Genomic DNA, 12,073 nt, shown 5'->3' on the forward strand with positions numbered 1-12,073 from the left:
GAGTTGTCAGCTCGTCGCTGCTCTTCAGAGTGGGAGACGCAGCTCTGGAGGAGTGTCGGACTCTTGAATGTGTAGAGCCATAAATGCAGTAAGTGTAACAGCGATCAAGTGATTGGGGGGGGGATATCAGATTAGGTGTAAGGTGGAATGGGTGTGTGTGGGATTGTGGGGCAGCTCGATGTTTTATGTTTCATTTATTAGTCCCTCCTTTTGCAGGCCATGGAAAGCAGCTCTTCGATAAGGATTGGAGTGGTAGGATATGGACATCTAGGTCTGACATTCTGTACCAATTCCCACACGCTCTTTCAACTGGTGCTTCTGGGTGACTGACACAACATGTCTGTGTTTACACTTTAGGGAAGTTCCTGGCGGAGAAGATCCTCAGAGACGGACCTGCACTTGGTTTGACTCTGGCTTTTGTCTGGAACAGAAATTCAGACAAGCTGAAGGGTTTAGTTCCTGCTGAGCTTGTACTTAGTGATCTGCAGTCCTTTGCTGACAGGTGCGAGCACGCTCACACACACGCACGCACGCTCGCACGCACGCACACGCACACACGCACGCACGCACGCACACACACACACGCGCACACACACACAGACAATATATATATTTCCACATGGCAGAGTGAACCTTGAGATTGCTCGAGACAGACTGTACTTTGAAGGGTTGAATAAAATGAACATTGATTAATAATGAGCGTGTGTTTTACAGACGGTGTGACGTGATCGTGGAGGTGTGTCATCCTCAGATCGTGAAAGAGTTTGGCCTCAAATTTCTGGCTCAGGCTCATTTCATGGTGGGTTCCTGTCCTGTTTGTTTCAGTTTGAGTGAAAGGACAAGTGTGTGACTTTGTTTTTGAAATGTTGCTTTGTGTTTGAAGCTACGCCATTGTATGTGATACATGCACATGCTGTACATCTTCAACTTTGCATAATTAACTTATGAAGTCTCAAGTAGGAGGATGCTACTGTCTAACATCCGTGAAACGTCCTGTTTATTACCTTGACTTCACCTTCTCTCTTAGGTGGGCTCTCCCTCAGCACTCTCTAATCCGGATCTCAACGAGAAGCTGCGTCAGGCTGCTCAGAAATATGGTCGGACTGTTTATGTCCCCAGCGGTGCATTATGGGGAGGCCAGGACATCCAGAGGATGAATGATAGTGGGACACTGAAGGTAACATCGAAACAATGCAGGTGGTAAAGCAATAAAAAACTCGAACGGGCACTTGGCAGACGCATACCTTCGCCAACACCACATTTGTTTGTGGAACCAAGTCAGCACTGCGCAGGGAGCGTCTCTATGGCAACAGACCCTGATCAAATTTGATCCGCTCCATGAGGTCCCTCTCTCATTCGCTTTGCATGGGAAGATTTTTAGGATTTATTCTGAAAAGGCTTGCCGATACCATCCCAAAATCTAATCGATTGGTCCTTGGATGATAACAAATCATCCCTGAAAGTTTCATGCAATTCAGGTGTGTAGTTCTTTGCGAAAAGTTGGTAAAATACATACAAAACCAATCAATAAATAAATACACGCAGACGAACACAAAACCTTCTTGGCCAGCTTCGTTGGCAAAGGCTATAAAAAAAGGGGGGGGGGGGGGGGGGGCGATGAAAGAGAAAACTTTGTGATAGTCACTCTTCACACTTTGTGTTTCAATTGTAAGAAGAAAAGTGGGGGTTGTGTGTTAAACAAACCCACAACTGAACAGACAGAGATTTGCTTTTAGATGAATTGCACAAACAAAATTCCTTTGCTCATGCTGGTGGTGACCGTCTGTAGCAGCCTCCTCTCTGCTTCTTTTCAGGCTTTGTTCATAAGAATGTCCAAGCATCCATCCTGTTTCCGGCTGACAGGAGACATCCTCAGTGATTGGACGGAGGGGGAGGGTAGGCGCATTTTATTCAGCGGCTCAGTGGCAGAACTGTGCTCACTCGCCCCAAACAATGTCAACACCATGGCAGCAGCAGCAGTGGCAGGGGGGGCGCTCGGCTTCACCGGTGTCCAGGGGGAGATCGTGTCAGATACGGCGTGAGTCTCTCCAGAAGAATCAGATCCAGAAGAATCAGATCCATCCGATGCAGCCTGGTTCTGATGTGTGCTTGCATGAAACGGTTTCTTATCCCCTCAGGTTGAGTGACTTTCATGTGGTGGAGGTGGAGGTGACGGGGCCCGATGGTTTCTCAGTGAACACAGTGAGGAGGAATCCAGCCAGGCTCGGGGCTGTGACCGGCAGTGCCACATACAACTCTTTCTGGAACAGTTTACTCGGTGAGTCTCAGACAGTTTTTATTCCTTTCTAACCCAGCATGAGATACTTCGAGTAAGCGTATTCAAAACACTACTTAACTCTTTAATGTCCTTCTCAAAAAGTTTGTAAAACAAATGTCATGGGCCATCTATCGGGCTGTCCTGATTGAACAGCTGGTCAAGTCTTGACCTCGAGTGTGGGGACCCTGGTTCGAATCCCAGTTGTTGCAGGAAGGGCATCTCATGTGAAAATCGTTCAAGTTTAATGTGCCAATTGCAATTACTTGACATGGAGACCACTGTAAAAGGAAATGGCTGAATATACACTTCATCCTCAGTTACTGGACATAAATAACAGGACTGAGTCAGCTCGGTCACTTTGTTTTTATGTAATCGTCTGCAAAATGTTTGTCATAAGATATATAGTATGAGTATTAAACAGCTGTTCAGAAATGTTTTTCTTGCCCTGAAGAATTGATTTGAGGAAAAATTTTAAAACTGCCAAGTGTTAAAAGTACATATTTAAGCAAAAATGAATCATCGCTTTCTTTTTTCCCCCCATTCCTTTCAGTTTGCAAAGGTCATGGGGGCAAATTTTACTTGTGCTGAAGCAGGACAGGACTGTGGAGGATCACCTTCAACTGGGGAGGAGGCTCCACGACCAAATCCACATAAAATTAGAAGCTTTATTCTGGATCACTGCCTCAGTATGCTTCTGTGAAACTCCACAGATGTTTGGATGAACGTCTTTCAATAAACAGCACGCATACAACGAAAGAAGAGGCAGTTGTTTGTAAAACACTAACCAGTATATATGTATCTATATAATTATTTTGTTTATTATAAGTTCATCTGGGTCAGGTTGTAACAAATGATGCAACGCTTGCAGGGAGTGAGAGCACACGCATGGTAAAATCAGTTCCGCAGCTCCTCTTACAGCACCTTGATGTTTTCAACCCTAAATTACAGTTGACATTTCAGAAGACAGTCCAGTGTTTTGTTTTTTCCTTCTTCGCATTTCACATATAAATACAGGTGAATCAAGGATAAACCATTTCCACACAGTCACACAAATACATACGAGGTTGTTCATCAGTATAAACTGAGACGCTGTGACACAATAAGGCACAGAAACAAAATGCAAACGTCCCTCTCACACTTCTCTCAAATCCAAAACGTTATCCGTCACTGTGCATATGTGTATTCTGCATTTTGTTTCCGTTCTGGGAAATCTTGTAGTAAACAAGGCATTTCAAAGAAAGAAAAATAAATAAATAAATGCTACATCAGTGGTGGACAGTTGAGTTTGAAGCCCTGTGCTATGATCACACTAAGTGCTACACAAATGGAAAACTGTGACTACAAACAGCAACTGACAGCGCAGGGTGAATGTGATGTTATCAAGCAGGAATAAAATCGGATTGTAAAGATGTTTAGCTGGTAAAAAGGAGGGTAATGTGGTTTTCTTCTACTCTGAACCTACCTTAGAATCAAGTATAAAAACCATCTTGTTACAATCCTATCATTTATGTTTTACACTTTTGTTATCCAGTGTTAGTACCCTACAAAATCCAGCAAACATGATTTTCGTCCAACATATTAAACTGCTATGTAACTCATTAATCACTGTTTATTCCTCCAAGCAAACCACTGGTTGCACTGCTGGTGTAAATGAATGATGCCAAAACATATCAAACCGATAGATATTTTTGGAAATTCTGAGGTACGTACAAGTTGGGAAGACACCGAGGGTAATGTAGATTCTCTTTTCTTACAACCCGCTTTCATTTGTCACGTTTGCAAATACGTAGATCACTAACTATTGCCACAGATAAAGATTGACTAGTGATGTTCAGCATGTACTGTATGTGTGTTCAGATTTTCTCGCTTGTGGCACCGTCACTGGTCCCATTGGCTGGGTTGACAGCAGCCACCTTGTTTTTGAACGGCAGGCTGTGGGGCTGGCGGATGTTCACTCGGTCCTTTTCTGCCTCCACATCCTCGTCGTAGCGTTCGTCTTCGTCGTTGTCTTCAGCCTCGCTGTGGCGCGGGGAGGAGTGGCGGGATAGAGCCGGCGAGGGCGGCACAGAAGCCGGCCGGGGGTAACGGAAACCGGAAGTCTGAAGATGACATAAGATGAATGAAAGCATGAGAACCTCAATTAAAAAGAAAGTAATGGATTTAATAAACAATGAAATTAAACACATTTCTCATCAACTTACCGAGGTGGGGTCGTGAGGTTCATACAGGTACGTGTCAGGGAAGGCTTTAGCCAGAGCCATGTGACGGGCCGATATGTAATACTAATGCAAAACACACATACAAAAAAAAACAAAAAAAAAAAACAGAGAATGAACTTTGTTGATGCAAAAAAAAAAAAAAACCCTCAACATTCAATCTATAAGTAGTAATCTCACCCTTCCAAGGTATTTCCAGTCCAAGAGGTCACTCAGGCGCTCAGTCCGGTTCCTCTGGATGATCCTCTGACGTCGGCTCTGCTTGCAGAACTGGAACAGGAAGGAGGTGAGCTGGTTACACGACTCGTCCACTCCTCGATACCGCCGGTCCAAGATGTAAATACCTGTCAAAAGAATAAAGCTTCATTACTGCCGAGCCAATAAAACAAGTAGAAGTAAAAATTCAAGACATCCTGTAAGGAGACACTCACCATATGCTGATGGATCCGCTATGTGTTCCTCCATGAAACAGCCAAAGCCCGATAGGTTAGTTGAGACTGATGGGATTCCCATGACTGTGCACTCAGCTGGCGTATAGCCCCAAGGTTCATAATACGAAGGGAAGACACCCAGGTGGCAGCCTCTGACAAACTCCTCATAATCCATTGGAAGTAGAGGTGAAGTGGATGAAAGAAACTCTGGATGGAAGATAACCTAAAGGGTGTCGAGAACAACATATATTATCCATTAACATGCCAAGCAATGTGCACAATAAATCTGAAAGTTGCAATGAAGCACACAGAAAGGTTAGTTTTATCATTCACTGGGCTCCTCCCACCTTGACCCGGTCAGCAGAGCTGTTGAAAAGGCCAATGCGGCGGATGCAGTTGAGAATGGGATCGCTGCTGTCCTCCAGCATGTTGTGGGTGCAAATGGGAGGCTGACACTGTCTCTGGGTGGCAAAGATGGCTCGCTTCATTATGGTGAAGTCATCTTTGTCCAGCATCTTTGACACATCAGGGAGCTGCCCACTTTAAAAAATAAAAATAGAAAGTGGATTCAATAAATCGAAGAATTAGAAACGCACATGTTTTGAGGCTAAATTGACAATCTAAACTCAATGTTTCTTTTCTTATTTAAAATCTAAAGAACAGAAAGAAAACACATGTGGTTACAGGAAGTAATAACATGATTACATCTCAAAATCTGAAAAAAAAATTAAGAGCAAATATTTGTGAAAACACCCCAAAACAAAACCTCTTCCAGTTACTGAAGAGGCTGTTCAATTACAAGAAACATGCAAAGGGAAGTTTGTTGCATGTTTCATTTTCCTTTCATTTTTCTACAAAACATTTCCTTCCACATCGTACAAATTTCATTTTCAAAACATGCGGCGAACTTACTGGAGAAGTGACTCATAAAGTTTCTTGCCGAAGCGTTCCTTCACAGTATGAGCAGTATCCCTGTCGAGAACAATAAAACATCATTTCTCTTCAACACCACAACTCCAAGTCAAAAGATGTCAAACGAGTACCGATATTGAAAGCTTGTTACAACTAAATTTCTATGTTACAGATTTTATTTTAAGGTGAAAAATATCAAATTAATTCATTTCACATTTTCAATAAATTAGCTGCCGGGGTTCCCATAAGCCATTGTGGCAGGTGAGCTCGATCCCCTTTTGGGCCTCTCAGAATAGCATTTCTGATGTCTTCTCTGCATCTTGTACGGCATTGAGATCGATGGAATATTTTATTGCACACGTACCATAGCTGCTTCCTGACTGCTTGGCCCTTCAATGTTTCCACATTAAAGTTGTTTGTCCGAGCTGGCATAATGAAGAATGCGATGACGGTCACATCGCTGTGGTTTACCTGTGAAGGATAGATCATATGGTAGGTTTGTCAGGTTTTATAAGGCATTCAACGAACTGAATGAAAAAAATTAACACAATTACGCTCCATTTTGTTTAAAAAAAAGAATAAAAAAAAAAAAGTTAAAAACGGACTAAAATGCCATTTTCTAATGTATGACTTAAAATTGTGTAGAGATTAAGTCTATTCCTCACTGGATTTCAGTAAAATGTTGTAAAACCTTGTTGATGTATCTATTGTAAATTTTTGTCTGGGGACAGCGATTAAACTGACCAAGATATTACAAAAACACTCACCCTCAGAAGATAGTTCAGTCTGGCTAAAGCCTCCAGGAAGACGTCGGCCCCTTTGTTGGAGAATTCATACCTTCCTGCAATGAAGAGGAACAGACACTTGTCCAGGTTGAAGTCCAGATGCCTGATGGAAATGATCAAAAATGCAGTCAATGTATTTCCACTAAGAGTCAGACTCATGATGCTCATATTGCCGTCAGTGTTTCCTAACCCGTAGAAATGTCCCCTGACAAACTCCTGAATGCGATTCTTGCTCTGAGCGTGAAGGTTTTGAAACTCGTGCACAGCCTGGAATTTCTTCACATTGAGCCCATTGGGAGTCACGATATCTTTGAAAAGGCGAGAGCGCATAAGAACGTTAAATACAATTTAATAACAAAGAAAAAGAAAAAAGAAGTTACAATGTTCTTTTCTAATGGCGAGCCAGTTTTGCACTAAACTCGAGCACCGAGGACGAAGGCAGCAGGAGACACGTGACCCCCATCATCCATGTTCAGTAAAACTGGCTCTCTCTCAGCAAATCGACTCATCGGGGACAATTCACATGCCTGGTTTCCTCTTAAGCAGGTGCTCCGCCTCGATGGCTGTAATTTGTGACACTGTAGTGAAGACGTGGGCACAGTGAGCAGCCGCCCGCTCCAGACAGTACCGGTGGTAGATCTGTCGGTCGCCGGCCTCCTTATCAACGTTGAACTGAATCAGACACAAAGAGAGTAAAATGAGGTCAGTTACTTGTGGAATTCACAAAACTCCTTGGATCTCTTTTTTATTGTTTTAATGTGATAAGATGTTGGTAGACACACGGACCTCTGCAAGGTTGTTATAGAAGTCCACGCTCCCAGCGCACAGGTAGCGTCCCAGCAGCGTGGCATGAGTGGTGAAGATGGTTGCGATGGGCACCTGTCTGTGTCGACACAACACCAGACCCAAACCAGCCAACCACTCGTGGAAATGGGCAACGATGTGAGGGGGCTCCTCACTCTGGGCTGCGTACTGTGGTGTGCAAAAACACAGAGTCAGCACAGACGACATGCTCAGTTATGTTAGCTCGTTTTAAAAAAGATCCACCCCAATTGAAATTCTCCGGTTTATTCTTGATAATGGGTCTACGGCGGCCTTTTTTTGATGGGGTATATTCAACAGCGTCACCCTCAGCTGGAGCTGCTGACCTCTCCCAGAAGCCAGGCCGTCAGGAAGCCGAACAGCACGGCGTCGTTGGCCTCGCGGTCGAACCACGGCACACCGATGTCACAAAGGTCCCACAGTTCAGTCTTCCAGCGGTCCAGAGACCAGGCGGTGAACCCAACGTCGATCAGAACCACATAGGGACTGCCTTCGATAAGCCAGCGGCCAAAGTAAACCTGGGGGGAGAATTTAGATCAAGTCAAGGTTAATATTTATTTATTTTTTTTTTTTTAAATAAATTTATTTAAACACAGATGTTTTTTTTTTTTTATTTCTATCTTCAAGATGATCACTTTAAATATGTTGAGAAGCAATATTGAAAAACAAGAGCAGCGATCCTCAGTTCTTGTTAAAATTTGCATTTAATAATAGTTTTCCTATCAACTGGACATGAGTTGTGTCGTCCCTCTGTCTGCAACGGGACCTATTTGCATTTGAACTAAACTATGGAAAAAAAATACAAGGAAATTTGTGTCGATTAGTCAATCATTTCTGTTTGTGCCATTCATATATTGCAGTCATAGAGAACATGCATTTCTCAGGTTTGTTGAACGAATGAATTGAAGTCTAAGGAAACAAGACCAGCAGTTTTACAAACATCCAATCCATCAAACAAAAAGCAATAGCAAATAAAATCTGTTTGGCATTGGAAGAGAAAAATCATACTGAGCTGAGCTGCTCACTGCACAAACACATGCTGCCTACAAATATTGCACCAAATTATCAAGTTTTCCAACAGTATAAGATTTATTGCCAAGGAGCATTGTTACATCAAAAACTGTTACTTTATCTCATCTATAATCAGCCTTCATTAAATGAAAATAAGCTACGGCTAAAATAAGAGTCACTCATGTAACAAACATATTTTTGAGGAAGACTTTCAGCTTCACCAACTTTGCTCTGGTCTACCAGTTGATTTTCTGTGAACTAGGCCAACTTTAGTCAAACTTAAACTCTTCTCTTTCAACACACGACCACTCCTTTCCTTGATAATTCTACAGCGCTCACAGAGTGACACAGCATAAAGCAGCGAAAGTATCACACTCAGCCGTCTATTTCTGGAGCGCTTCTGTCTGAAAGAGGCAGAGACACCGATACGACCTCTAACCTTTGCAGTGAAATGTCATTGGACTTCGACAGGCCAAGCCAAGTGGGAGTGGGTGAACTCTGATTGGTTTCTGCAGGCTTAACGTACATATTCACCAGTCGATGACCGACCGCCCTTGAACGTGTAATTCAACCTGGAGAGGCATGTGTGTGTTTACTGTGTACGTGGTAGTACCTTACACCCGCTGGAGTTCATTTTGTCAATGGTCCTTTTCAGCGTAGGGTTAGTGGGCTCGATCAGCTCCACCTGTGTACGCACGTTGCTTTCGACGTAGGGACCCACAAGGAAATAGTTCTCCCCCCATTCTTCGGCGGTCAGACGGGCTTTGGTCTGGATGACAGTGTAGATGCCTCCAACTTCACACATGCAGCAAACATGCCACACAAAGTTGAGACAGAGATATAATTTGATTCAATCTGATTCGTACGTCACCTACGATGGCTCGCTTATAATAGAAATTGAAAGTCTGTGAACATGAGCAAATGTTTGACTTGCAGAAACTGTTTAAGAATCTTTCTGTACAGTTTTACTCGACATACAAACACTTGCCTTTGTTAGCAACCTCCCAGGCAATTTCAAATAGGACAGCATCCTCCAGATCAAACTCCTCGTCCCACTCCTCCAGTCCTGACAGGGACGTGACGGAGAGACTGCGAGCCAGCGGCATGCTGGGTAAATATAGAGCACACCTTTAAAATTCTGTTTTCACAACACATGAATGTCATAGGCTAAATGTGTTTTCCCAAAAAGTCACTTGATGTGTGAGCAACACATACATTGAAGGTATTATCTTCTATTAAATAATGATCTTCATTACAATTCCATTCTAATTTTCTTTCTCAAAACAATTCTGTACAGTTAAACTGATTTCTCCATTTCTTTAAATGTTACTTTGGATAACAGAACTAGGTTAACCTGTTACCAACAACAAAAAAAACAACTTCCTCTTGATCAATATTTTGCTTACAAGCTTGTCAGATTTGGTCAAAAACCAGTGTGAATGAACCACAGACCCTGTTTCAAAACTGCATTACACCACTGAACTGTGATGTAAACAACACTCTCTCAGTTCCTTTATCTCTGACTGATAGGAATGAAAGGTATAGATGCGTCAAACGTCCTGATTTGCTCTTTGCATCTGGACATTCTCACAGGGATCCCTAGTCAAACGAACACATGAAAGTTTTGAGCAATAAAGATCTAACAACGCAGAATGAGAGCGGAAAGTGCTTGTTCTTTTCACTATCAGGACAGGCCAAAGGGCTGTGTCTTTCACAGTGGCTACACAACACACCAACACATATCAGACACATTCAGAATTTTAAATGAGTGAAATGTTGCATGAGTGTACCACTGCCTTCATATTGGTAGTGGGGACACAGCAGGAATCCACTTCTGTCATTTCTTTGGCAGTCTGTGTGCAGGGGTGAAAAAACAACTTTGTTGTGTTCCTGCTTGTAAAAAAAAAAACCCCAACACTTAGATTCTCTACAAATGGGGGAGTGGCGTGACAAAAGGATGCAGGAAGCAACAGGACAGATCGTAGTTCAGGCATAAACCTGATCTTGTCTCTTCCATTGTGGCACAAAGAAGCCTTACAAGTTGCAATCACTTTTGAAACTTGACAAATTAAAAAAATAAATAAATAAATAAAATAAAATATATATGTATATATACATCCAGTGCAGCATAAAGGGTAGAAGAATGTTCCAACCACCTGTTCTGTAGACCTTTCCTCAACGTCGGTGTGTTTTATAATACACTTATCCAAAGCAGAAATGTAATCTGTACAAAACAGGAGCAATCAGCTGATCTCAAATGCCAAAGTGTTGGGGATGACTGATCGCAGTGGACACAGAAAATCTGGATAAATGATCACTCGTCACCTCGAAGAAAAGACACATTAATAACACAAGTAACTTTTCTTTTTTGATTGCAGTTTTTTTTTCTATTTTTGAAGCAGAATTTTTAGGTTTGATATATTGACAGACCACAAAGTGGCTCAAATGACCTACCAGCTTGTTCAAATTCAGCTTTCTTCCTCACTCTGCTTTATTTTAGTGGATTGTCTGTGCTGGGGGAACAGCATTAATCTGTTTATATAGCAATCATCACGACCTCAGGTTCATGTCTCTCTCTCTCTTTTTTTTCTTTTTTATGAATAATGCACTGTCCTGTGGGCCCACGGTGGGAAGCGAAGACAAAAATAACTTCGAACTTCCAAAAGCGGCTGATGTGCACAGCCACATTCAGCACAGACGCCTCTCTCCAGCACTGACAGCGGGCCTCCTTGCTCTACGTGCAAGCCGCCGTGTGCTGGTGTGTGCTTGTCCGGAGTTGCGTGGCGAACGTGACATCGAGCACCTTCCACAACACTGCTGCGGAAACGCGCGAGGGTGACACCGCGTCCGGGCGCGCGCCTCAGGAGGGAGAAGCTTCATCTATTATCAGCGCGTAGAATAAAAAATACAAGAGTCTACTCACGCGTCGGTTTCGTGCAAACTTCACGGAGATGAGCAGCACATCAGCAGCTGTCGTGGTCAGTCCACACGCCGCGGTGAACGGCGGAGAGTGAAGGGGCAAAGGGGGCGGCGGCCTGCGTTAAATGCCAGCGTCTCACATTGGCGTGGTGCGTTCGCTGTCACGTAGAGTGGACGGGACGCCCCTGGCGGCCCGTGCGCGATGGAGGCCGGATCGTAGAGTGTGTGTGGGTGTGTTTCTTTGCTCAGATTCTCTCCCATTGGCTCCAGCCTCCTCCGTGTCCCCGCCTCTGGACACAACGTGACGGGAACTGGGAGTCTTCTTCAGCGGAGAGACGCCATTGGCGGAGCGGCGGTCACGGAGGCCTTCTGTGGTTGGTGAGAAATCATCGCAGCCATACAAACTCCAGGAGCCGTGGTCCACAGGGACAGATTTTTATTTTTTCCCGTGCGGAGGGAGGACAGCAAGAGTTATTTATAAGGGTCCTCTAAAAGCCACAGAGCAAATTTTGAAAAACACAACGTGACCAGTGACATTAAGCCTTCTAACCTATACATATATCTGATCTTTCCTACAATAACCCATTGAGCAATTTTCCACTGGCTGCCATTTATCAACATCTCAAACCTCTGATCTATGACGAGCACAAATTACAGGAACATTTAAAGGAGCATACTGTGAAAGACAACTGATACACA

The 12,073-nt window shown here is 43.4% G+C and overlaps 2 protein-coding genes across 2 annotated transcripts; one reads left to right on the top strand and one right to left on the bottom strand.

Moving 5' to 3' along the window:
* The first annotated feature begins 19 nt into the window (after positions 1–19).
* aspdh (aspartate dehydrogenase domain containing) lies at positions 20–3,548 on the top strand. The gene is made up of 8 exons (XM_080488543.1): positions 20–88; positions 217–271; positions 358–502; positions 715–799; positions 1,028–1,177; positions 1,815–2,038; positions 2,139–2,278; positions 2,829–3,548. Exons 1-8 carry the CDS (start codon positions 68–70, stop codon positions 2,864–2,866), a joined length of 858 nt encoding a protein of 285 aa, XP_080344669.1. The 5' UTR covers positions 20–67; the 3' UTR covers positions 2,867–3,548.
* On the bottom strand, positions 3,051–11,636 carry gys1 (glycogen synthase 1 (muscle)). The gene is made up of 15 exons (XM_080488542.1): positions 11,379–11,636; positions 9,444–9,562; positions 9,069–9,250; positions 7,771–7,962; positions 7,409–7,594; positions 7,150–7,294; positions 6,813–6,930; positions 6,605–6,725; positions 6,202–6,308; positions 5,838–5,897; positions 5,273–5,465; positions 4,926–5,148; positions 4,675–4,838; positions 4,480–4,560; positions 3,051–4,377 (listed from the first exon to the last, which is right to left on the bottom strand). The coding sequence occupies exons 2-15, from the start codon at positions 9,559–9,561 to the stop codon at positions 4,132–4,134; spliced, it is 2,136 nt and encodes a 711-aa protein (XP_080344668.1). The 5' UTR covers position 9,562; positions 11,379–11,636; the 3' UTR covers positions 3,051–4,131.
* Positions 11,637–12,073: the final 437 nt, after the last annotated feature.

Source organism: Lipophrys pholis (assembly GCF_963383615.2).
Source record: "Lipophrys pholis genome assembly, chromosome: 19".
Classification (NCBI taxonomy): Eukaryota; Metazoa; Chordata; class Actinopteri; order Blenniiformes; family Blenniidae; genus Lipophrys; species Lipophrys pholis.